This window comes from Cyprinus carpio, chromosome B5 (assembly GCF_018340385.1).
Source record: "Cyprinus carpio isolate SPL01 chromosome B5, ASM1834038v1, whole genome shotgun sequence".
Lineage (NCBI taxonomy): Eukaryota > Metazoa > Chordata > Actinopteri > Cypriniformes > Cyprinidae > Cyprinus > Cyprinus carpio.
This window is the reverse complement of record NC_056601.1, coordinates 8,432,851-8,460,098: the sequence shown is the minus strand read 5'-3', so window position 1 is coordinate 8,460,098 and position 27,248 is coordinate 8,432,851. Positions and strand designations below refer to the sequence as shown.

The following is a 27,248-nucleotide window of genomic DNA, read 5'->3' as shown; positions in this document are numbered from 1 at the left end:
TATTTTCATATAATTCATGATGAATCAGAGACATTTATATACCACACATTGTTTTTCATTTATTTTATTTATTTATTTATTTTATTTGGGAGAGGGATATTTGACCCAATTTAAATTATGCATTTAGGATCAAAATGCTGAAATGGTATTTCTAGGTCAAAACACATGGTGAACACATCTTAAAGTACGTAAAAATATTTCTTAGAGAGATTGATATTAACATTGTTAATGCCATCTTGCTATACTGTATTTCAACATCCAGAAACATATCTTAAACATTTACTGTATTCACAGCACTCTGATTGATTGTGAATATCAATAAGGATTGTGTCCAAGGTTTAGGCAATTTCATATAAAAAAACTGCCAAGTGCAAAATGTATAGGTCAGAGAAATTAGCTACCCATTGAAACTCTGTTTATACATCATTCTCCAAGCACTGATCTCACTGACACGATCAGGAATGTTTAATGGCCATCCACACTATAACTAGACCTGGACTAAGTGCTGTCATCAGACAAGTCAACAGCCTTCAGTGCTGGTGGTTCAGCACCACATGAAACATTTTCCTCCACCTGTAACAAATACATGAACTTGTATATAAATATTAATATAAATAAGGTGCATGTGATGAATAATGTTTTGCTTATGAGTTGTGAAAACATTGGGTGTGTGTGGTTTAATCACACTTAATGCAATTAATCAGTACTAGGATAGATATATGTTATTGCGTACCTCAGAGATAGGTGCTAGTTTGTTCACAGTGATTTGCTTCCCATTTTTCTTTAGCCAGTCATAACCCTTCTGATCTACTACTAGTACAGAAAGAGTGTCTCCTTCTCTCTTCACATGTAAGATGACATCCTCCACAGACTCTTTCTCCACATTCTGTCCATTCACTTCCACCACCACATCACCCTGAAGGAGCCCTGACATCTCTCCTGGGCCTCCTGCTGCTACCTAAAATGTAAATATAATAATAAAAGAAAAGTTTGTTATTCACATTTACTTTAAATGATGTATATTTTATTTAAAGTGTATCAAAGCATTATCAATAGTGTTCTATAATTTCTAACAGATGACACCCTGCATATTAGGCTATATACAGTTCACCATGTGGCCTAGGGCTGATTTTCCAAGCATATAGTTCTGTGAAGAATTCCCACCAAAACGAGTGAGTCTGGAACATTTCTATTCAGTCCTAACCTTTGAAGTCAGTATCATCTAAAGACTAATTTGGCAGTGAATGGGCTTCATTGTACCTGGCTGATGAAGGTGCCAGGTTTCTGTTGGACACAGCCCAAATGGAAACCAAAACCGGCAGAGCCCCTCTCCACAATACAGCGTCTAACATTAGGGTTGATCTGCACATCCTCCTGAGGCTCAAAAAGGGGTAATGCAGGCTTCGGAGTCACTGGGATTTCCTTTTGCTCCTCAGGGTTACCAGATGTAACATCCACACAGAAGAGCAAGGGAGAGAGGCCCAACTGAGGATAAATAATATATGACGTTTAACAGACAAACAGGCATAAGAAAAAAGGACGAAAATTTGTTGATAAATTCTTCCTTTTATTGTATTATAATTGTCTAATTGTGATTTTTCAGATAGGGGAATTTAAAACATTAATATCAGTTTAATTAGTATAGGACATATTTTATTATATTATAGTTAAAAGTTTCATAGTATCATAAGTTAAAATCATAAGGATTTGCAATGATTTTTAAATTAAAGTATTTATTTGTATATAATTTGAGCTTAACTGTTGTCCTGAACATACTGTAACACCAAGCATCTTAAAGAACAATTTTGTTTTTATAAAATAAAATAAAATATTTGGTTATGATGGAAATGAGAAGAAATACATGTAAATGTATCTATATGCACATATCTACATTTCATATTTGTTTTTTGAAGTGTCATTTACCAAATGCATTAGAATTTGAGAACTTTTTTCTTTTCAAAGGAAAGTTGCATTGACTGCTAAGTTGTTGTTTTAGAAAATCCAGGCTTTTTCTCCAAAAGCAGAAACATATAGTTACCATCACACTCAATATCACATATACACATCACCACACACTATATTAATATTCACTTTGGTTGATCAAGTCCAAAATCAGATCTGCATTCCAGTGACAATTTTTTTCATGACATGAGAAATGAATTATAAGAAGTGCCCTTAACTGAAGAATCGTCCCCATATTAGTATTTATGTGCTCACTCTGTATATTTACCTTAGTGTAGAAGTCCTGGCCCTGAGGTGGCATAGTCGTGAGGGTGACCTGCTGTCCACTCTGTCTTATTTTGCTGACAACTTGATTATGACTCAGTGACTCTGTGGACTCTCCATTCACTTCAAGAAGCATCTCACCTTCTTTAACCCTTCCAAGTTCAGCAGGGCTGCCCTTATCCACCTCTGTCACCATGTGGACTGTATAAACCAAACATAAATATACAGTTTGCAATTCATTTGTGTGGCTGTATGCCAAAGTATGTGTACATGTCATAGTTTGTGTCTGCCTCTCACTACTTCGTCCTGTTCCAGTCTTTTCCTGCCTGAGCAGGAAGCCGTACCCTTCTGGCCCCATCACCAGATGCAATCTGCGAGGCCGATATGGCATGTTCTCTGCATTAGCCATGGCTGGGAGAATAGGCATTTTCCTACGGGCATAACTCTTCTCACTGTCACTGTCAATCACCAGCATTGTCATGTGACTGTTGCTCTTCTTCACCTGTACATAGCATCACTTGAGTTGAAAGTACACCATAAGACCATAAAAGATCTAAATGCTACTCATGACATGAGTTTGTCACAGCAGACTGTTAATTAGTTAACTGTGAGTGAAAAACTTTAAAACGATTTACCATTGCATTATGTAATTTTATGGTAAAATAATGTAAAATGTAGTAAAAGTACATTCCCAGAGGTCACTGCGTGACACAGCAGATGATGATTATTTAATTATGTTTTAATTTTGTTTATTTTTGTAAAAGGTAACATATATTATGGTGTTTTTTTGTTTCATTTTCTTTTATTTAGGTACTGTTTATTGCACATTTACATTTAGTCAGTTACTAAGTGATGGAATGGAAGTATGTCACGTATGCCAGAGTTATGGTTGATGTGCCTAACTGGATGGTGAAATTGTGATGAAACGATGGGTTTGATGGAACCACAAGCAGGTCTGTCTTGGCAAGGTTGAGTTAAAGGTGAAGGTCCTTCAACCAGCAAGAAATTACTGTTAGACAAGCTGAGATGCGAGCAGCTATTGTCAGATCATCAGGATGGAATGAGAGGTAGAGTTGAGTCTCATCAGCATAGCAGTGATATGAAAAGCCATGGTTCTGAATGACAGATCCTAGTGATGCAATATAGACAAAGAAGAGAAGTGGTCCAAGAACTGAGCCCTGAGGCACCCCAGTAGTTAGATGTTGTGACTTGGACACCTCACCTCTCCAAGATACCTTGAAGGACCTATCTGAGAGGTAAGACTCAAACCACTGGAGTGCGGTTTCTAAGATGCCCTTTGCCAATAGGGTTGACAGGAGGATCTGGTGGTTAACCATGTCAAAAGTAGCGGACAGATCCAGCAAGATAAGTATTGAAAATTTGGAATCTGCTCTTGACAGTCTCAGGGCTTCAACAACTGAGAGCAAGGCAGTCTCAGTTGAATGTCCACTTCTGAAACCAGACTAGTATTGTAGTACAGTATTGTAGTGCTGTCAAATGATTAATCATGATTAATTGCATCCAAAATAAAAGTTTTTGTTTACATGAATGTGTACTGTGTTATGTATATATAAATACGAACACATACAGTATATATTTTGAAAATATTTACATGTATTTATATATTCATGTAATTTATATTATATATAAATATATTTAACATACAAACAACATATTTTCTTAAATATATACATGCATGTGTGTATTTATATATACATAATAAATATACACAGTACACACATATATTATGTGAACAAAATTTTTTGGAACGTGATGAATTGCGATTAATCATTTGACAACACTAGTTTATTTCGTTATTTTAGTTTTGTGTGGTGTCCTGATATTGTTTTTTCTTTGTGTGTGTGAGACCCTGGGTAGAATCTATACATGAGTATTGGCCATGTTTTGTGGACAGGCTAATTGTGATAAAATTGTGATTCATCATGTGGCTTTCTGTTTTATCTTTTGTATTATTATAGTGGTTATTAGTACATTTTAAGATAAAAAGTAGATTTTGGTAGTTCAGATAGATTATACAATTGTATATTGACATTATATCACTTGATGAAATATGTGGTTAAGCTGTACAACATACAGGAAACAATATGCCATCCTGTAATATCTGAAGCATTCCCACCATATTCTTGCAACCACAGCTGCCATTTTTTTACCATATATTTTTACATTTTTACATTTATCTAAAGCAAGTCCATGTTTACCATTTTGCTGATGGCGGAGTGTGTGAGTTCAGAGACCATGGCACCATCTATCCAAATCAGCCGGTCCCCTTTCTTAACTCCTGCTCTCTCTGCAGCACCTCCTTTCACTGAGCTTACTGTAAATTTGCCTTTCTCACCTATACATCAGAGACAAGAGAGTATTTCTATGAAGGCATTACAGAAAGGGCTGATTTTGACACATTTTTATATGTATATATGAAATTACTGCATTTCTACCGTCCACTGGCTGTATGTTGAGGCCCAGGCAAGGTGCATCTCTCGTGATGTGGCAGAGACGGGGAGGCCTCCATCCTTCCCCACGACTAGCTTTAGCCAGCTCTCTAAGATCACAACCCTCAGACACAGCCTGCTCGTAGGCCTTTTTATCTAACACCAGGAAGCATAAGTGTGATCCACTCACCTGAATCCTGTGTGCCACCTGGGAGTGAAATAAACAAAATAAAACACTGTTACAAAGCCTGAAAAAAAAAAAAAAAAAACAGATGCTTATAGCTTGTACAGTATATATAAAAAAAACATACAGTAATTGCAAAATAAAGGTCATGACCTCTCACCTCCATGTGTTCCACATTGTCAACAAACATCTCATTGACTTCAAGCAGACGGTCCCCATCCTTGAGCCCACTCCTCTCTGCCACTCCCAGTGAATCCAGCTGTCTAATTATGTGACCCTGCTGCCCTCTTTCCACACGCAGACGGAAACCAAAGGTTTCTCCTTCTTCCTTCTTCAGCACACACACACGTGGCGAGGGCTTTGACGCAGCCTCTGTCAGCCAAGAAATGACAAACTGTACACTTCATGGTATACTATAAATATTTTTTATTAATAATCCTTTGCTATAGACTAAGCATTCCCAAAAATATTTGTTAGCCAAATGTCTTTGATATAATATATTTACCATGAGATTTTAAGTTAATATTTTAATAATTTAACAACATGTTTGCGGTTCTCTGATGTTGGTTAATGGCCACAGGACATGTAAATACAGTATTTATTTATTTTTATAGTTAGTATTTTCTTTTTATTTTTTAATTTAATTGTATTTTTTTATGTATTCTTAATTTTTTATGATTAAATTAATCCACTCACAAACCCCCTGCAGTTCCCTCATGAAATCCAGCTTGGGAAACCCTGGTATAAAAACCTTCCTTTGTGGTACGAGTAAAAAATGAATATAAAAATCCAGATAAATGATAAATTATACAATAAAATGATTGAAATTTAAAACACACTAACCTGTATCATCGGCAGTCACCATGGCTGGATTGTCTATTCCCTCCTTGGGATTGAAGGTAAACCTTTAGAGAACATAAGAACAGGTTAAGGATTTAGTTTATGCCCTCTGATAAATTCTGTTCACAACAGCCAATGAGATCCAGTGCACTACCATAAACAAGTCAATAATCCCTCCACACAGGTACTTCACTTTAGTGAAGTTTTTTAGATAGTACACTCAGATGAAGCCATAAGGTGAGGCGTGTCTGTCCATGTGCACTCTTATCAAAGCAGAAAGCACAAAGTCAAAAGCTACAGTCCATGTGGATATGTGTCTCTGAAGGAACACAAGTCATAAAAACATTACTTACTCTGTCAGCTCCATGGCGTCCCATAGCACTGCAACTAAAGTAATGAGAGATAGAGGAACATGAAATGTTGATGACCTCACAGCGAGGCCAAACACACCTCGAATTCCTGGATAAAAACTTTCCTAGTTCTGAGTCAAGATCAGTCATTTTGCTTTAAAGATCACATTTAACCTCAGGATTTCACAAACAGATCTTGACTCAGAAAATGTGGCTATAGCTCATCTGCTCTGACTTCCCTTTATACTCTAGTTTGGTCATCCATAGTGAGAACATGTGATGTTTGTTATAGCCAGAAATAATAAAAATAGTGTTTGCCTTTGGTTGACAGGGTTTGATTAAACATCTTAGTTAAATATGCTTTGGATGCTTGCCTTGTTGGCAATACTGAGGCTGCTATCTATTGCCAATCAACTAGGGATTTTTTATTGTTGATGATAACAGCTTTTTATTGAGGTACAGCACGTCAAGAATGAATCACGTCACCGCATTCTGCACATTACTTAGTTCTTAAGTCAGTTTTACTCATTACAGGTAAATTTTAAAAACTAGAAATGTAATAAATATGAAGAAATGATATCAGAGACTGGCTGTATTTTGTCCTCAACAATGATAAATGAACAGAGCCCATGGCCTTGAGTTCACAAACACTCAACCGCTGATGGAGTGACCATGATTTACTAATAGTCATGATTTAACCTAATAGTGAAATATTTTCTTTTCAATTCAAAATAAAATAAAAATAAAATTAATTTAGGATTATCTATGACCATGCATTTGTAACATTTTTGCATAAATTCCACTCAAATAACCGCAGGGCTTTTTCCTCCTTACAATTAATGATTTAACAGCAAGCATCAACATGCAGTGTACAAATTAAATTAAATAAATAAATAGATAAAAAGTGTAAAGCATAGTAGGCCTACAGTACTTCAAAACAGGTTTGGTCTGCACGATCAGTTTTACAGCGGAAGGATAATAATAATAAAAATCTTAACAATTACAATAGGGTTTCAGCACTACGTGCTTGAACCCCTAATAACAAAACTAATACCATGATTTCAATATATTCATAAGGATTCATTTTTAGGTGCTGTCAATACAGCTTTGTACTTTAAATGCTGAAAATATGTAAATATTTGTAAGATTACTGTAGATGCTGAAAATACATCAGTATTGTACGTTTTAGTGCCTGTAAAATGTACGTTTTATAGAACCACATTTTACGTAAAATACATACGAATTGTGAGATCACGTTGATTTTTAAGAATGCTGATAACAGTTCCTATTGACTTCCAGTTTAATGGAAATCAATGCATATCAAAACCAACATTCTTCAAAACATCTTTTGTGTTCCACAGAAGAAAGAAAGTGAACATCACAAGGGTGAGTAAATGATGACAATTAAAATTTTTGGTTGGACAATCGCTTCAAGAGCAGGTTGTCCAAATTAAACTGACTGCAGGGTTAGAAAATCAAAGTTACTAAAATACTGTTCTCTTGAAAAAAAAGTTTTTTAAAGTTACAGAGTATTTGAAATACAGTATGTGTAACCCAGACCACTATAGAGACAGAAATCATCATCAATAAGTGTAGGTAATATATAAATGCATTTATTATAATCATTTGAACAAGATTTAGCACGCATAACTTGCATTTCTGATGAGGCGAACATGATAATTATGCAGAAAAACTGGGAAGCAGACTGCATTAACTCTCATTGCTGTGCAAGCCAAAACCTCGCAAAATGTTTTCATACACAAAACCGAATCAACAAAAGTCTTTTTCAATAACTCGAAAATGAATTTGCACTCTACCTGCTTATGTTTTTTTATTTTCAAATCTGAGAGAGAATCATCAAATGCTTCTTATTTGTAAAGACATGCATTCAGAGTAAAAAAAAAAAAAAAAAAAAACACCTGATTTTGCTTAAAGAGAAATTAATATAATTAAATGTAAGTGTTTGATATATGATCTCATCTGGGTGTCTCTCAACATCTTTCAGCTGAGACTCCACATACAGAAACCCATATCGACACATACTAATGACAGACACGCAAAATGATGATTTTTTACACAATAGAGATTTGCCAGACGACCACTGGAAATATATTGAATATTCAAGGATTAGATAGGAAATATCACTCACTAGGCACAGAACAATACTATTGCTAATAGAAACAGGTATTACCCAACTCTCTACGCTGGATGTCTGTGTACCATTAGAAGACAGATTCTTGATGGTGAACATTTCCTTATTCTAAACCTCTCCAATGACTCAAAAGGGAAAAAGAACATATAACACTCTTTGCCTAAGCAATATTGAATACAGGATTGTTGACTGTTGAGCAGCTAATAGCTTCATTGATCTTTTACTCTCTTAAGCAGCTGTTTTGAAAATGGACCCTGTGCTCCTGCAGAGACATCCACAACCAGGAGTTGACCTAGTTTTTCCCTGGGTATACCATATGGCAAAAAAGCAAAAATTATTTTACAGCAGCAATTCTTCAATTGCAGAATGACCAAAATATCAACTTTAAAGCTGTGTGCAATGTTTCAGCGGACAGATTGTTCTAGAAAAAGAGCAATCGTACCTTACAGTACTATGTGTTAGAACTAAATGCTACTAAATGCAAAAACTTTCTGGAGGCCGTCTTCCTGTCTCAAAGCCTGTATATCAAATTTTTACCACTCACATGGCTCAAGATGGAGTCAGCTCACCCAATGGAAACATTCTAAAACAATACAAATATGTCCTAAAATAAACCTGCTTCAGATTTGTCAAGAATTTTAGGAGCATTTTTTGGATTACAACACATGGTCACAGCGTCTTGTTTTGAATTCAAATTCGTCATGCATTTTCCAGTCACAACACTCTCTTTTCCAGAATTGCATGTCATATTTACGGTTATAAAAATAAAATTAATTACAAACAAATGTCCAGAAAAGAATAAAACAACGTCAACAAAACTGCATACATGTATTTACAATCTTGCTTAAAGCATAACACATATACTTTGCTTTCTGTATATATTCAGATTATTAGTAGTCTTCATTATATAAGGAGACATAACACATAGCAGTACTCAATAGATTTCCAGAGTTACACTGAGTCATTTGAAAAGATGTTTGCATTGCATTGCAGTATTGAATAGCCTGGATGCTAGAAGGGAGAAGCAGGGAAGAGGAAGTGTACATACAGGCCCAAACAAGAGATTTATCCATGCCATCCATGGCATACAGTGTTCATCCAGCATCTCTTTCCAAGTATATGATTGTGTCACTTGCAACTAACCGCACATGTCCTGACATCCTCAGCAGTACAGATTAAGTGTCCAGGGAACAGTCGCAAAAAGAAGTCAAAAGAAACAGGCCAGCCAGTGCTTTTTGGACAGGAATGGATGTTTGCATAAGATGTTCAATAGGATTAGAATTGCACATGATTTTCTGACATTTGATATGTGTTGCTTTTGGCTAAATTCGGTCAGTTCAGTGGTGCTTTGTTATTAGCCGATTCACATATTTTTGGTCACTGTAGGGAGTTTTTGTACTATACAAGTTCAAGGTTTGATCCATCCTGATGAAAACGAGAGAGCAAAAGCCCACAAACTATTGTTTGTTTCTCTCGCAGGCAGTTGAAAGAGAATTCAAGGTAACAGGACATATTAATACTGACAAAATGCCAAAATGTTTCTCCAGCAAGGTATTCAAGTTCCCCCTCAGAAAAAAAATGATAGGCAGTTCACATCAAGGGCACTTGTTGTAACATTCCTCAAATGGTTAGATTCAGGTTGACGTTGATGCTTTGCCCAGAATCACCTTGGGAGATCATGAAAGCCTTAATATTCAGCAAAAGGCATTATTCTCCTCAAATTCAGTGTATTGTGGGAAGACAAAAATGGAATTAAAGATACGCTGGTTGGATGATTATTTCTCATAGTCTGTAATATCCCAAATGCTTCACGCACAGTTCTCGCTTCTGCTGCTTGCATGTCCTCAAGTGCCCCAAGCTTGCAGTGCACTCTCTTCCGAAACACATTTTGATGACGTTCTTCAGTTGGAATTAAATGCATTAACAGAGAGACAATGTGATGATCCTTTAATATAGACACTCGCATGTTGGCTGTTGGCCAATCCACATGCTATTAGGAGCTGTCATGGAATTGTCATTATAAATACATCCAGTCCTGTCAATAGAGACTCATGCTTCAAAGTTCAGTCATGGGTAAAATGCATTTACACTGTTAATGCATGGAATACATTCAAAAATGAAAATTGAATAAAAAAAAAAAAAATCTATTTTAATTTACTATTCTCTACTTAAAGAATCAACAAAAACTGAGGATAAATGTTGCATGGCCAAAAAATGGCCCCATAATCAATGTGCATTGGCTTCTGTGTCCATTGCAAAAGATAATTATGTGCATTTATGAGAGTTTATGGGTGTATGTGAAATTAAATGTATATCTGATGATGAGTTTTGGCCCTAACGTTCTGACTTGACTTTGTAACGCAGAACTAGGTAAGTGGCAAGTCTCAGAATGAAGAAGAAGACCCCCAGAACAATAAAATCCACGTAGAGCTTAGCGTCCTCCACATCCAGCAGCTGCAGCACCTCCTCCGGTTTCTGGAACTTACACACCAGGCCGGGACACTCCAGCTCCGAGCGGTTCATGCCATAGATGGAGAGGATCACACCCTCAAAACCATACCTGTAGAGGGAGAGATATTTTGTGATTAGGTGATTAGGATTGCCTGTTTAGGATTGGTCTTGTCAGGGCTCTTGACCAACCTGACGTATGACACATAGGAACTCCATTGAAGGTATTTGGGGATGGTGTCAAAGTTGACAAAGAAGCCAGAGAACAGAAGGACTGGGATGGCAGAGACTGGACCTACGAATGTGGCAACCTGAAATTGCAAAAGACATTGATGTGAGTTAAAGCAGTGGATTTCAATTTAGAAGTTATTTTTGATAATTTGATGGAATTTTACTTAAGGCTGTTAAAATTAGAATATTAATTGTGCTTAATGCAGTAACTATACATTAAATCTGAATGTTATTACTGTGTTGTCTAAAGGCTGTTTGAAGTTATAAAATACTCATTAAACAGATTAATTATTTGATTTACGTTTGAAACACCTGTGCTACATGTACAGGTCAGGTATATTTTCATCGTTGTATAATTAAACATTTATAGGGTACATCAGATTAAACTATACACATTTTTAACTACAAACCAATTTTTTTTTCTATATGTACATGGAGTATGTGAGTAAGATTTATTTTTTATTTTTTAATTCACACTTCTCTCAGCATGGATGCTTTAAATTGATCAAAAGTGACAGGAAAGACATTTATTTACAAAATGTTTCAATTTCATTTAAATGCTGTTCTTCAGAATTTTTTATTTGTCAAAAAAAATGATTGCAGTTTTTATAAAAATATTTCACAAAAAATTCAAGTCAACAAGAAATATATATGTATATATTGTTTAAAAAAAAAACAAAAAAAAAAAACCAACACTGATAAAAATAAATGTTTATTGTGTACCAAATCAGCATATCAGAATTAATTCTGAAGAATAATGTTCCACAAACTATTGAATGTTACCACCACTGTTTTGAAGTTACCTGTAGAGAGGTGGACGCAGCTCCAATGAGAAGCCCCAGAGACTGAGCCACTAGGGCAGTGGAGGTGGAAAGGGCCATAAAGAGCACATATCTGCCTGCTTCTGGAGGCTGCTCTGTCATCCAGTACACTATACTGCAGTACATTATCGGACAAATTACCTGGAAGAGACAGAGGAGAACTCATGTTCTGACATTTGGATTCTACCTGGGACACATGGAATGATTTGAAAACTGGGACAGACACAGTAAAGCATTGGGTGACATGCCCCCCCTACATTTAGAAATGTTTGTCCCCTTATATGCCAACTTCTTAAGTCCTTCCAATCCTCCCTTAGATTTAACATTATAACATGTAAAGACATAGAAACAGAAGTACCTGGAATGGAATATCAGCCATGGTCTTGGCCAGGTAATATGCCTTTAGACTGTACCAATAATTAAGGTGCTCCCTTATAAACACAGACATCTCCAGTGGAACTGCAAGATAAATACATCATTGCATCAGTGCTTAATTCAATCCGCTCCACTGATTCTGTAAAGACCATATGTCTCAATCAAGCCAAAAAGAGCGCTTCTAATCCATCACAAAGCTAAAAAGATTTATTAATCACTCATATCAAATCTATTTTCCATACTCATAACGAATCAAGCAGACACAACCAAACACACAGATTGGCTTACATGTCAGGACGGTGGGCATGAGTGCAGCAAACATGAGAAACAGCATGGAGAAGAACAGGAAGCCAGTGTTGTTGAACACTTTACTGGCATCATTCCCAATGTTTAGGTACAGCAGACCAATCAGCACACCAATACACAGGTGTGACATCACCCTCAGGTGGGTTAATACCTGAACACACACATTTCTTTAGCATTTAATATATTAGGCACACCCAATAACAATAGAGGACAATTCTTACCATGTCCCTGCATATCGTGATAAAGGTTCTCTTGAAGAGGATGCAGAACTGTGTGAGGGTACTGGTAGCAAAAGTATGTTTCTCAATGTAGCCTGACTCCTGCATGAATACACATAACAATGGAGTTGGGTGGGACAGAGACTGATAAACAGATGGATTTTGTAGGTGAGAGTGTGTGTCCATTGCTCACATTATAACACTGGGAGGGACACGATGTGGTGGCATCATTCTTGTCACTGGAGTTCTTCTTGCCGTCATCTGAACACAGGCCTCCCTGAACAGCCTCAAAGAGCACAGGGTTCAGATCACCATACTCTCCTGAGGCGACCTCGATTACTGCCAGCAGAGAGACAGCAGAACTCATACACATGCTGAATGATTGACTTATAAACAAGTGGAGTCAAAAATAATTAAGAAATCTTTGAAAGCCCTGAGAGGATACAATATATTACTAATATTACATTATAATCAGTCAATCAATCAATAATAATTACGAATAAAAGTAAATTGGAAGACACAAGTACTCTTCAAAAGTTTAGGTTGGTATGATTTCTGCATATTTTTGACAGAAATCTCTTATGCCCATCAAGGCCACATTTATGTGATCAAAAATACAGTAAAAACAATACTATTCTGAAATACCCGCCAAAGCCCACCAGAATGGGCAGCTGCGAGCAAGCCCATGCCGGTTCAGACACTGCGTGCCTTGCCATCGACATGCAGAGATGACTCTCCCATCATCTTTGTACACCCAGACCAGCGTCCCTCGGCTGATGCAAGTGACATCATTTTGTTTGGTGGAATCGAGGACAAACTGCTAGATGACAGCCTATATCTAGCAGCATTACACATGGAGGAGATGCTGGGCTCTACCATCGGCCCAGCCCCTTTGCCATTTACAGATCCCAGCGACGCCAAAAAATGCATGTACACCAAACTTTTCTGCGTCATCACTAAGGCTGTTGAGGAGCTGGGATTGGAGTGGTCTATGCTGCAGTAGCTCAATCGTAGCCATCTGGATGAATAGTTCCTTTCAGGGCGCCATCAGGCCCCTCATCAGCAAGCCTCGCCTTTCTTTCCGGAGGTCCATGATGAGCTCACAAAATCATGGCACACTCCCTACTAAAAGGGCTACTCTGGCCCCTCTGGATGAGTCAGTGGTTACGCACCCCTCGCCCACCCACTGCCATCGGATGCAGTGCAGGACAACCTCTGCCCTCGCTGGACGAGCATATTCCTTTGCTGGGCAGGCTTCAGCTCTGCACTCCATGGCCTGCACCTTCGCCAGCTCAGCCTGCTCAGAAGCCTGAGCATCGACAGCGCTCTCGCTCAGACAGACGCTACCCTTCCTGTGGGCTCTGCACCTCTGGGCTCTTGATGGGAATCAGCAGATCTTCCCGAAAGTGTCCTGAATACTATATCACAGGCTAGAGCCCCGTCCACGAGATGCCTCTATAACCCTAAATGGTCAGTCTTCTCCGCCTGGTGCACAACCCGCGGCAAAGACTCAACTTCCTGTGACATATTGGTGATATTGTCCTTCCTACAAGAGCTGTTGGACAAGGGCCATTCCCCTTTCACGCTTAAGGTCTATGTGGCAGCTATAGCAGCTTTTCATGTTCCTATAATCGGACAGTCTATTGGCCAGAACAGCTTTGTTGTTCATTTTCTGAGAGGATCCAGGAGGCTCAATCCGCCTCAGTCCCCCACGGTCCCTGCTTGGGATCTGCCCATGGTCCTGAGACCCCTCAAGGGTTCCCACTTTGAGCCACTACAGTCTGAGGACTTAAAAACCTTGTAGTTAAAAAACGCTCTTCTATTGGCATTAGCATCGGTTAAACGAGTGGTTGACTTGCAGGCACTCTCGATAAGCCCTGCCTGTCTTGAGTTTGGGCCTAACGACTCCAAAGTCCTCCTAAAACCAAGGCATGGATACATCCCTAAAGTGCTCCACACCCCGTTTAGAGCACAGGTCATTACTCTCTGCGCTTCCTCCTTCGGCGGAGGACCAGGAGCTTAACCTTCTCTGACCTGTCAGGGAACTGAGAATTTACATCGAGCGTTCCACCCCATTCAACCAGTCGGAACAACTCTTTTTATGCCTTGGCAGCCGCACCAAAGGTTATCTGGTCACAAAGCAGAGAATTTCTCGATGGTTAGCTGAGATGATATCTCAGATGTACAGTATGTTAACATCTGTTATGTGAAATAGCTTATTCAGGACCCCTCATGGTCCCTCTTATTTTCAGGGGTAGTCATGGTCTAATGGTTAGAGAGTCGCACTTGCAACCCAAAGGTTGTGGGTTTGAGACACAGGTCCGGCAGGAATTGTCGGTGTGGGGAGTGAATAACCAGCACTCTCCTCCACCCTCAATACCACAACTGAGGTGAGACCCTTGATTAAACCACCGAACCCCCAACTGCTCCCCAGGCACAGCTGCAATATGGTTGCCCTCTGTTCCGGGTGTGTGTTCATGGTGTATGTGTGTGCACTTGGATGGGTTAAATGCAGAGCACAAATTCCAAGTATGGGTCACTTCACTTCAGTGAAATATGTTTCAATTATTAAAATTTTGCACTTTCTGCAAGGGGTATGAAAACTTATAAGCACAAATGTATATATACATAAATATATATTAATTATATATTTACATAAAAAGATATGTTGGTTCATTTATAACTCTCTGACAAACCAAAGCAAAAAAATGTGGCAGAAAACAATCTAACATAGAATCCACAAACTGCCACATTAGTGCTATATAAGTTTCAAACAAAAATAGAGAGCACACATAAAAAAACTATTTCTAACTGCATATCTTTTTCTATCTATCACTTTCTCTCTTCTCACACACACATACACACACACACACATATACAGTAAACCTACTAAAGTCTGCAGGATTGTGGTACGTAGGGCAGTGGAGTCCAAGGTTTTTCAGGTAGGGGATAAGGTACGGTACTGTTCCTTTATATATACACTGACCTTGACTCAGGATATAAAGCTACAAAGAAGAACAGACCAACTATTAAACATGAACACATTAACAGCCTCACAGGCTTAATATGTCCTTCAACCCAGAAACACATTTTCACAGTACAATATAATTTTAGAATACAGAAATTACCTTGTCAAACATTTCAAATAGTTTAGCACTGGGCTGGTGGATGGTACAGATGATGGTTCTACCTCCCTGAGCCAGAGATTTCATCAAGGAGACCACCTGGAAACAGGATGCGCTGTCTAGACCACTAACACACAGAGACAAACACACATGCACATTTAGGGATATTAAATGGAAATGTTTTGCAAAGGAGCAATATTACTGCAAACATCAAGTTTTGAAAGGATTATAGTTAATAATAAGGCTGTGTGTAATGGGTACCTGGTGGGTTCATCAAAAAACATGACAGGTGGGTTATTGACCAGCTCCTGAGCAATAGCCAACCGTTTACACTGGCCACCCGACAGAGAAATGGTGCGAGTGTGAGCGCACTCCTGCAGTCCTAATGCTGTGAGGATCTCATTCACCTGTCACACATTATATCATTATTTGGCTGAAAAATGCATAAATACAATGTCACCATATAACCACAGTTTTTATAATTGCCTAACAGAACACATATTTTCTGCACATACAGTAAAGTAATGCCACAAAAAAACTTACCAGTTCTTTTTTCACTTCCATGTTTTCGTTAAGTTTAAGGTTAGCTGAAACCTAAACAAAAAAGAAAGGTTACAGTAAATAAGGGGCGATGTACAACCAACTGGTCATTTTCATAAAAAACTTCATCCTGGAGGAGATAAGGTTGTGATAATGACCAAATGAGTGTTCATAAAATATTGATTTGAGTTGAAGTTACAGAATTATTTGAGAGAAAGAGTGTTTAGTGATTATTAAGCAAATGTCTGTCCACTGATGGCAGCGACTGACCAATCAGAATCAAGTATTCTAGAGCTCTGCCTACTGATCATTAACATATGATAGAAAACTTCTCGTGTTAACACACCATCATTGCCTCTCGTGTTGTTAGATGTGGCAGTAGCATGTCATCTTGCATGATGTAACACGACATTTTTCTGAAGGTGCGGAGGTCACGGGGTCGCCCGTTTACCAGGATTTGTCCTTTCATGCCTGTCTCTCTGCAGAAAAAAGAAGAAGAAAGACTAGAAAGTGATAAACAGGAACCAAATTCTGGAACATTCCTTCTTTATGCATACATGCACGCTTACCTGTAGCCAGCAAGAATGTTCATGAGAGTGGACTTGCCGGCCCCCGAGGGTCCCATGATTCCAATAAGCTCCCGACTGCAGAATTTTCCAGAAAGACACTTCAGGAGGGCCTTAAATCCTGCACACAGCATTTTGGGTACATCATGTTCATTAGAGTTAGAGCTACCAGCTGCCAAATTAGATGCATCACGGAGTTAGCTGGCATCAAACTCGTATAGGCTTGATAAAACACTGCAGTATAATAATAAACATATAATTGTATCATAACCTGTGAGCTATTTGATGGAACTCCAATGAAGTACTTTGTACTTAAAGAACTTTGATTATGCAGTCTAGAAAAATAGTAACCCTCAAGATATGTCAAATAAAATTATTTAAACAACATAATAAAACAATTACGAGTTAAACCATTATCCAACTGTGCTGCTAATTATAACTATTTTAATTGGAAAATAAATGACATTGATTTATATCATGTTAAACACATTATGTGTTATGATATAATAATGAACCATGCAATAACTTACATCAATAACCAGATCATACACCACAGAGATTTATCTTTTGTAGTACAATATAATACACTAAAATTGTTACTTGATGTAGGTAACAAAAGAATAAACAGTTCAAATTGCTTTTAGCTTGATGAATAGAAATTCTTCCACATATTTTGTCACAAAAATAAGTCTGAGATCAAACAATAATTGGCAACAGTAATTGACCCCTTGTTATTGGCCAGAGTCATACAGTGACTCTATCTCTGCCTCAAGAGGGAGACAGAAACTCGGGCTGCTTTTGGTTTATTTTATTTATGCCATTTTATGTACAGTATATACCCAACTGTTATAAGTTTGGGGTCAGTAAAGTTTATTTAAGAAATTAATACTTTTATTGAGCAAGAATGCATTAAGCTGGTTAAAAGTAACAGTAAAGTACTTTATTTTCGACTTCGTATTCATCAAAGTATCCTGAAACGAGGTATACTTTTCCACAAAAATAAAAATAGCACAACAGTTTAAGAAGAAATTTAATGCAATGACTGCTAAAAAAATACAGCTTTATTTTTAATAAAATTTATTTTAAAATGTATTAAAATAGAAAACATATTTAATATTTAAGAAAGGCAGCTTTTGTGACCGTAAGAGACTTCTTTCAAAAAATCTTACTGAACCTAAATTTTACATTACATTTAAATGTTAGTGCTGCAGTTTTAGGTAGCTTTAACCTTTTCAGCTTTACTTGAATTCAACTTAATATTGTATTTATGTTCAATAACTATGTTTATTTTTATTTAATTTTTCCCAATCAAAAAATAAATAAATAAATAGTTTGAGATTAAACAGGAGCCATTACAGTAAGTGTCCAGACCCACACAGGACTACAGATGCCCATGAAGATCCCTAGTTTATGTATATGTGTTGTCTTCCAATTTATATATGTCTCTCTCTGTTTATATTTCAGTCACAGCCTCGAGTCATTAGTGAAGCACTCCGATTGCTCTCTGTCTCCCTCCATGCATTTCTCTGTCCTTTTCTATCTTTGCATCATGGAAGAATTGATGCAAGATGAGTGACAGTATTGAGAAAAAGAAACTGAAAGAGAGTGACAGGGGCAACACCCTACATTGCCCTATAATTTCCTGTACGCTTCTCTGCATATCAATGATCTGTGGCATGCATGAGTATTAAATGCTGATAGCCCATCCACAAATGATATGCCCTGCATCCTGTAACTAATAATTCATCTTTAGATTTTGCTACATGCTGACGATGTGTAACCTGAGCATCAATCTACTCATGCATTTATCTTCTTCTCCATCTATGGCATGAGTTAAAAACAAACAGCACTTTGTGAGATCTCTTACATAGGCCTGCTTGCACTATAGTAAGAGCTAACCTGGGATCAGTCTGAGAGTGCTCTTGGAAAGCTTAAGCACTTTTAATCAATAGATGCATCCATGCTGTTTGTGGTTATGTGCTGATAAGGAAGAAGACAGCCATCAGTCTGCTAGCAATAGGGTCTTGTGTACAGATTAACAGAGTGATAGGAGGGTTCTGAAAGGAAATAATAGAAAAGGTCAGTATTTATAATTATACACAATCTAAATCTTTTAAAATCTTAATTTTGCTTGGTTTCTACATCCCTATTCCTACCCAATACCTAAATTTAACAACTACCTTACTATCTATTTAATAAGCAGCAAATTAGGAGTTTATCAAGGCAAAAGACATAGTTAATGGTTTGTTAATAGCGAGAATTGGACCTTAAAATAAAGCGGAACCAAAAGTTTTAAAAACATACAATTCTACATGGAGCAGGTTACTATGGAGCCCCACACATGCAGAAAAATACATATCGTGGCCCCAAATTAATAATATACTACTATTAAAAAAATATCAACCATGTACTACTCCCAACAATTTACTGAATTTAACTAACTCTTGGATAAATTGATTTACCCTAAAACGAGGGAACAAATCAGTACAACAGAGCAACAATTTACCTTAAACCAGGAAACAAATTAATTTGTGGTAATTAATTATTGATTTGTGGCCACGATATCTTGTTTTTTATTTCTCCACACATCATGTGTGGGCCTCCTTAAATTGACCTAAAACCTACAGTGCAAATTGCTAATATGGTTAATCTGCTTGTGTGAGAATGAACTGACGAAATGAGACTATTAAAATAAAAGTAAAGACAATTAAAGCTAAATAAAATGCATGACAATTACTCAGCGCACTTTTAAATATGTATAATTTGCTCTGATGTTGCCAAAGATAGCACTGATGTACAAACTGCAGGCTATGAGTGCCAATAACTGAAACACTGAATAAACTGAACAGTGATAGAATTCTCCTATACACATCACATCACATATTTCACATTACATACAATTTACACCCTCAAGCAAGAGTACAAAATCACATATTCTGCATTAGAACAAACAAGTAAAAAATATGAATGTGGTATGTGTGTAAAATATATGTGTTGATCTCAAAGTGAATAAAATATCTGGTGCACTACAAGAGTGTCTTTGTTTTAATTAGCTGCTATTAAAGTACAGGGACAGTCTCTCTGGAGATTCATGAGATCCGTGTTGAAAAGCATAATAGTCATACAGAGCAGATTGTTAGCAGCCCTGAGCATTACCCATAACTTTACCTTTACCATTTAACTCTACCACTGAGCTTTTTGCATATGCACTGTTATTGCATAACATCTGTGCAAGCCATGTATGCTACTTCCCACAGGTTCAGAACTCAGCAACCAAAAATGCAGAATGTTTATGACTCAACATGTTCCAAAAGCAGAGAGAGAGGAGGAACAGAACAAGGGATAAGAAATTGAAGGAAGATAGAGCAGATAAAATATGACAGGTGAACAGGCGTCCAGAGGGAGAGACAAAGTGGAGAGGGGGCCAAAGGTAATACAGAAAAGCAACAACAACAGAGACAGATCAATAAAGATGAGAGGCTGGAAGAGGGAAAACAGAGTGAAGAGGCAGTTTGACATCTAAGCAGGAGGGTTAAATGGCAGGAAAGCCACACACAGCTTGTATTCATCCATCAAAAATGAAACCATCAGCCTGAACATCACTATTAATCTTTATGCTCTGCCTGTACTCACATACATTATCATGCACAGCTTAGAGCAGTACTTAGAGAGGAACAATATGTCTTTCACAATGAAATCTCCTACATGCCTAGACTGCACAGCAATGAAACGGAGAGGTAAACAACATGGTAAATCTGGACCATCAAGTAAATCTAGCATTCAAGCAAATACATTTCAGTTCATATAAATATCCATGCCAGTTCAGGCTGGTTTATACTGGTCTCAGACTGAAATCATACATCTATAACTGCTAATACATAAATTGCACATGAAAGAGCTTGTTTCTCAGCAGATGGAATAGCAGAGGGACTGTATAATGAAGTATGAGGTAATGATGAAAGAATGGCATACTAATGTATAAGGTGTTAACTCAGAAACAGCAAAATGGGGTACACCATTTAAACATGAGCATATACGAGTCTCAGGAGTGGCCTGCTATCAGTGTCATGGAGATCTACTGCATGATTCACCTTCTTCCATTAAGTAAGGGCACATGTGTGCACCTGCGAGACTTTATGATACATCTGTCTTGTGTGTGCTTGGTTTGTGCCACATGTGTGTATATGTGGGTATGTGTGGGTGGAGCTCAGCATGCTGGAGGATATAAAGCTATAGGAACTGCTGTGCGTGCAATAGCCATCATTCACCAGCATTAACACAGCACTGCACCAGCTTCTCCATGCTGCTTACTGGATAAAATACATGGAGCAGACAGAGAGGGAGAAAGACAGGAGAAGACAAAGACATTGTGAGATTTCTCTGGTATACACTGAAGTTCCATGAGCTGGTAAATTAGATTGCAATAATAATTCTATAGAGAAACAATAAGTACTGTGAAAATAATTTAAAGATAAAATGAATAACTTCCATGAGCCCATCTCATCTTGTGTGCTACACAGAAAAACCTATCCAGTCTCATACGGCAATCAAATACCAGCCTATGCTGCAGAGCAAAAACACCATGTACAATGAATCACTGGAACCAGAGGGGAAAAAATAGTATCCTTATCAATAAAGTGTGTGTTAGCATACGCGTGTGGGCTGATTTCATCCTGGGCAGGTTTAGCTAGGCTAGGCAGCAGACAGCTGAGCGGCATGCTGTCTGGGGAAGTGAATTATTTACTATATCTTAAGTCTGCTGAGGACAGCACTCTACAGTCCAGGACACAGGATGGAGTGTGTGAGGGGCTAATAGTATTACGCCCGTGTATATGTGTGCTTGTGTGTACGAATGTGTGTTTGTGTGTCGTGAGTTTGGAGTGATAAGGAATTACGTATAGCTATCTGGTCGATATTGCAAAATAAACCCTTGGCAGGGTCATTATGACATTGGCGCGCCAACTCACCAAGCAAATAAAAAAGAGGGCATAAAATATTAATCTGAGTTGAAATTATTTTATAACCTTACCTGTAAATTATATAAAAGCTTCCTCTTGTCCATTACAATCCACAAACTAGCAACTAGATGAACAGTGTAACAATATTACAATAAACTCCTTAAAGGCATAGTTCACCCAAAAATGAAAATTCTGTCATTATTACTCATCCTCATTTCGTTCCAAACCCGTAAGACCTTCGTTCTTCTTCGGAACACAAATAAAGTTATTTTTGATGAAATCTGAGAGCTTTCTGATCATGCATAGACAGCAACGCAACTGACTCATTCAGAAGTAGTAAGGATATGATTAAAATATTCCATGTGACATCGGTGGTTCAACCGTAATGCTATGAAGCTATGAGAATACTGTTTGACCACAAAGAAAACAGAAATAATTATTTTTTTCAACAATGCATCGTGGTACTCTCATGACCAGGCATTGAAGACTGACACGGAAAATGTAAAAAAAAAATTTCATTATTTTTGGTTTCTTTGAACACAAAAGGTATTATCGTAGCTTCATAACATTCATAATTTAACCATTGATTTTGGTTTAATGATGTCCTTACTATCCTTCTGGGCCTTTAACTTGTCAGTTGCGTTACTGTCTAGGGTCAGAAAGCTCACAGATTTCATCAAAAATATCTTAATTTGTGTTCCAAAAATGAACATAGGTTTTACGTGTTTGGAACAACATGAGGATAAATAAATAATGACAGAATAAAATTTTTTGGTTGAACTAGGTCATTTTACAATTACAGTTGAGATACAGCTGAGATAACTGAGATGGCGCAAGTAGGATTTGTATGAAACAAGAATGTTCAAATCCACTGTGTGAAAGTAGCATGGTTTTATTACCCGGATGAGCTGGCATCGCCATGGACGAAGGCGATTTCACACTTGAGAGCAGCAGTCGACCAATCAGATTTAAGTATACCAGAGAGCCGTGTAATATATTTAATTAACAGTATCTTGATTTTTTTTTTTTGACATTATAAATGTTTAGCAACAGACAACCACATAAATAAGCTGTTGTCAGTACAGTATTTTATGTTTGATTTCTTGCATTTTTTTTTTTTTTTTTTTTGTAGTTTATCATCTCGGGAAAGGGTTGGAAGTGATAAATACAGTAACTCACTGGATCACTTTTGTACTCATAGCCAGTACAAGGAAAATAATCGTCAATGTATTGATTTCCAACATAATAGAAATATTGTATTAAACTGAACAAACAACTATACTACTTGGCAAAGAGAAAAATTATATCAATTCTACAATCACTTACTTTTAGTTATGCTTCCAAGTTTAAGCTTCACTTTACTGTAATCATCACATAAGCTTCATCATTAGGATTTATGTATTACCTCGCCTCCTCCAACAGGGGCCCTCACGGATGGTGTAGGAGAGCTCTGTAAACTCCAAGTCCACTGCTGAACGCTGAGGCAGATGAGAAAACCTCTGTGCCTCTGTGATATGGTTCTCCACCTTCTTCAGGTGGGTCAGCATGGCAGCATCTGGAGGGGCTCCTCCCGCACGCTTGGTCTCCTCCATGGGAATGGAAACAGACCCCGGCTCTAAGGATTTCGCAGCCATACCAAGAGCCTGGGAAATGTGGGAGGATGCAGTGAAAGAAAATGAGAAAATGGTTATGATATGTAATAATGGCACATTTTTTGTACAGAAGTATAGAAATATCGTTCATCACAAAACTACTATCTGCAGTCAAATCTACCTCAAATGCAATCTGTTCACACATACACTTGGAGGGGAGAATATATCTTTGATGAGTGGTGTGTAATTTCACGCTCCTATTTGAGTTTGTGATACATATGTGAGGTTGAGCTGGAGCTCAGAGAAATGGAGGAAAAGAAAGGTAGCTAAATTATTCTGCCTCTTGAATGGAAACACGAATTGATCAGGGTGGTCATCATTCTGTATGAACATTCACTCATTCTTCTCACCACATTACATTCTGTTTTAATTAAGTGTTTTAAGTTAGGCCAGTTGAATGGCATTAAGACACTAACAATATTAACCCTTGACCATCTAAAAAGATGTTATTTTGAGCATAAAATCAGTGACACAGGAAGCATCTGCTCAGACATTAGAGTTATGCACTTGGAGACAGTTTCAGTTAATAGAGTAATTACCCTTGAAGCCTATGGAATCTGATGCCAGGGTTTGAAGCTTTAATGGAAAACTTTTTTCACTTTTGTGTGGAAAGCTGTCAACATTTCAATAGAAATGCAGAGCTTTCCTGAGTACAATATGTGCTATTCTTTATTTAGATAATCTAATGATTTTTATAGAACTATCCTCCAATTTTGATTTAGCTGGATTCTCACATTTTCCGTATAGTGCTGATTCACATGAACTTTCTGAATGACATAGAATACGAAAATGCCACACACACAGAAACACACAAACACGCAGTGTACACAAATAAAGTAAATTATATCTTAATAGAACCAGCTTTATCAAGAACTTTTAATAGCCTAAAGAATATTTTTCCACTAAAGAACGTTTTTGTGCAATAGAAAGGTATAGATGTTTAAGGTTCTTCATAGAAACAAAGATGCCAATAAAGAATCTTTATTTTTAAGAGTGCAACAGTAACTTTATTAGTCTAGACCGTACAAGAATTGCATTACACAAAATGCAGAACACAAATGCGTTTCTGCAAGAATAACAGCTATTAATTAAAATTAAAACTCAGATTCAATGGCACTGACACTGGAAAATGTTGCACCGAGCAACAGAGGTACTAACAGTAATGACAGCAATGCAAATGTGGCATCCATATGAGTTATTGTATTTCACGTTATATGAGAATGCACTTAAGCTGCAGAAGCTTCTAAACCAGTTCGGGTGCTGTGCTTGATAGAACCCTGCCTCTCCAAAGAACCGATGTTTTCACTGTTTATATTATCCCATTTATATACAAGTGATTCATCTTCAAGAGAACTGTCCTGAAAACTGTATTTAAAAATATTTATACTAGATTGCTGGTCTTAACTGGTTTAAGATGGTCTTCTAGTTTGGCCAAACTGTTCAAGTGCCCAAAACACTTCTTAAACCAGACAACAGTATGACCAGGTTGGGATATATACATTTCTATAAAGTGATATAGAACTACAAGAGTGAGGCATATTACTGATTAAGGTAACTTATATAGCTCTATTAGCCACAGTTAATGAAATAGTCTTTTCTGATCAGCCAAAATTTTAATCCTAGTTCTGAAATACCTTTTTAATGTCTCCCTTATCTGACACACCCAATTTAGGTATCAGAGCCTCTGCTCAAAATGAGCTGATGATATCAAGCTATTGTGTTAAATGAGAATAATATACAAAAAGTGCAGTATTGAGGGGTTGAGAACCACTAATGAAAACCCATTAAAACCCAGTTTGGCTGGTCTATATGATCTCTCATCTAGAGAAAGGTCATTGTATCCCTTCACTTACTCCACTTCCCAGCACATACATTAGACAGAATACACAATAAGCACTCATGAGGCAACAATATTTTCATAAATGAAGAAATGTATAGAGACTGAAGCTGAAAATGTAACCTTTCACATTCATTACATGTGCACTCTACCTGGTTATTTTATGGCGATCTGAGTCAGAGTTTGGAATAACATATGACATCACACGCATGCAAACCACAGGGTAGTGTGTTTATACTGGATACTGGTCTATAAGTGTTGCTGCACCAAGACTCAGGATGAGATGACACCTACTTTTTTGACGCGTTGTGTCTCTATTTTCCTTATAAAAATGTCCAATTCATTCCTTTGAGCTCAAGAGCATATGTACACACACAGGCTTCAGCAACAGGAGCGGCCCCGCACTATAGTCCAGCTGAGAAAAAAGATGCTCCGTTATACGCCCGATCCCGCTCAGCGGTGACGGAGAGGATGCTCTTCTCCTTCAGAAAGCCGCTACACGTCACATTCATAGCGTTCCTTGAAAAGATACCGTGATGATTCCTAACCAAAACAAACATAACAGTTATGCATAATTAAAAAGATGCAGCATCCGTGTTAAACCAGGAGTTTCATTTCGGACAGCTGACGGAAGGGCAAACCGTGAATCGATCATTGCGCGTTTACAGTCATCTAGTATGCGCATGGAGCTGTGTGGAGAGGAGTTGTGCTCATCCTGCCGGTCCTCCGGATGCTGCACCGCAGTGTGAGACAGCGCGCAGTGGACAGAGGAGCCCTGGCACGCCCGGCGGTCTGTGGCACTGGGCGTAACTGCTCTCGTCCGAAATAAAAAGCCCGCGTTACACTAGATGACGATTAAAGGACCTGTGATATACGACGTTATGATGCTTTGCTTGTGTTTAGGGGTTACTTTTCAAAAATAACAGCAAGATTCAGCGCCGTAAATTGTTTTCTGGCAGCTGTGGTTATAACTAATATAGCCAACAAATAAGAATAGCATGATCAATGTAACCACACAAACACACAAGAGACTAAAATAATGACATAAACAATAAATAAACACCATAAAACACTTCAAAGTAGATACACAACTGACAACAAAAACAAAAGAAAAGAAGAATAAGCATTTCTTAAATAAAAGGTAGGCTAAATGTAGTGGTTCGTGCAAGGAGTTTTGGGAATGCCCCTTTCCTGCCAAAAATAATAGGATTCATAAATTCAATTACTGATTAACAATATACTTTTAACCTCTTTTTTGGGGGGCTACAATAAAGAAGGCTATACCTAACCTATCTAAATTAACTTAATATAGCCTATTCTCTGATTATTCATAGGCCTACTTTTTACTCTTACAGTAGGCTAGCTTACTTTACAATGAACTTCAAATATCATGGACTTAATTAAATATATATCGTTTTTTATACCGTATACCAGGCAGTGTAACTTACTGTTACCAATATTGTTTAATTAATTTCATTAGGCCTGCTATTTTCTGCAGTGCGGAAATCCAAAAGACAGGCTTTTTATTTATCCCAGTGCAGCTACAGTTTCATTTCTTTTCTTTTTTTTTTATTTTTTTTTTTTATTTGAGAAGGCAGTTATTCTTCTTAGGCTAAAAATGCGTTGTTTATTTGTGATGGCGGACGCGCAAGGCTTACTGGGTGTTTGTGTGGTGTATTACTTTACAAACCCCTCTGCAGGAAAGTGAGGACAGGCCTGATGCCATCTATGGTCACGGGACAGGTGGAGATCTCAGGTTTCCCATGATCCAAGAGAAAATTACACCAGGTGCAACAATGTCTTTATAGCCTGCTCTGAGATCTCCATACTGTATGTCCATACTATATAGATATCATAAGAATTTTTCGTGCAGGTTAAATTGCAAACATTTTTTGACACCAAATGCGATCGAATAGACTGTTTTCGTGATCTCCAGCAACAGGGATATTTTTAATGTATTTTTTATTTT

General features: G+C 37.5%; 2 protein-coding genes across 4 annotated transcripts; both read right to left on the bottom strand.

Moving 5' to 3' along the window:
- Positions 1-69: 69 nt before the first annotated feature.
- On the bottom strand, positions 70-5,859 carry pdzd3b (PDZ domain containing 3b). Of its 2 annotated transcripts, XM_042724098.1 has the most exons (10): positions 5,704-5,792; positions 5,557-5,615; positions 5,021-5,232; positions 4,683-4,884; positions 4,446-4,582; positions 2,524-2,728; positions 2,231-2,427; positions 1,261-1,485; positions 734-958; positions 70-573 (listed from the first exon to the last, which is right to left on the bottom strand). In XM_042724098.1, exons 3-10 carry the CDS (start codon positions 5,048-5,050, stop codon positions 499-501), a joined length of 1,296 nt encoding a protein of 431 aa, XP_042580032.1. In that variant the 5' UTR covers positions 5,051-5,232; positions 5,557-5,615; positions 5,704-5,792; the 3' UTR covers positions 70-498. The 2 variants fall into 2 exon arrangements, with proteins under 2 accessions (XP_042580032.1, XP_042580031.1); XM_042724097.1 differs by lacking the exon at positions 5,557-5,615 and having other exon boundaries at positions 5,704-5,859.
- Positions 5,860-9,870: 4,011 nt separating this feature from the next.
- Positions 9,871-26,231, bottom strand: abcg4a (ATP-binding cassette, sub-family G (WHITE), member 4a). 2 transcript variants are annotated; one of them, XM_042724093.1, is made up of 15 exons: positions 25,574-26,231; positions 23,196-23,433; positions 16,836-16,953; positions 16,613-16,745; positions 16,270-16,320; positions 15,988-16,133; positions 15,730-15,853; positions 15,492-15,606; positions 12,795-12,940; positions 12,605-12,703; positions 12,366-12,534; positions 12,061-12,161; positions 11,685-11,843; positions 10,843-10,961; positions 9,871-10,762 (listed from the first exon to the last, which is right to left on the bottom strand). In XM_042724093.1, exons 2-15 carry the CDS (start codon positions 23,422-23,424, stop codon positions 10,537-10,539), a joined length of 1,935 nt encoding a protein of 644 aa, XP_042580027.1. In that variant the 5' UTR covers positions 23,425-23,433; positions 25,574-26,231; the 3' UTR covers positions 9,871-10,536. The 2 variants fall into 2 exon arrangements, with proteins under 2 accessions (XP_042580027.1, XP_042580028.1); XM_042724094.1 differs by lacking the exon at positions 25,574-26,231 and adding an exon at positions 18,732-18,889 and having other exon boundaries at positions 23,196-23,326.
- Positions 26,232-27,248: the final 1,017 nt, after the last annotated feature.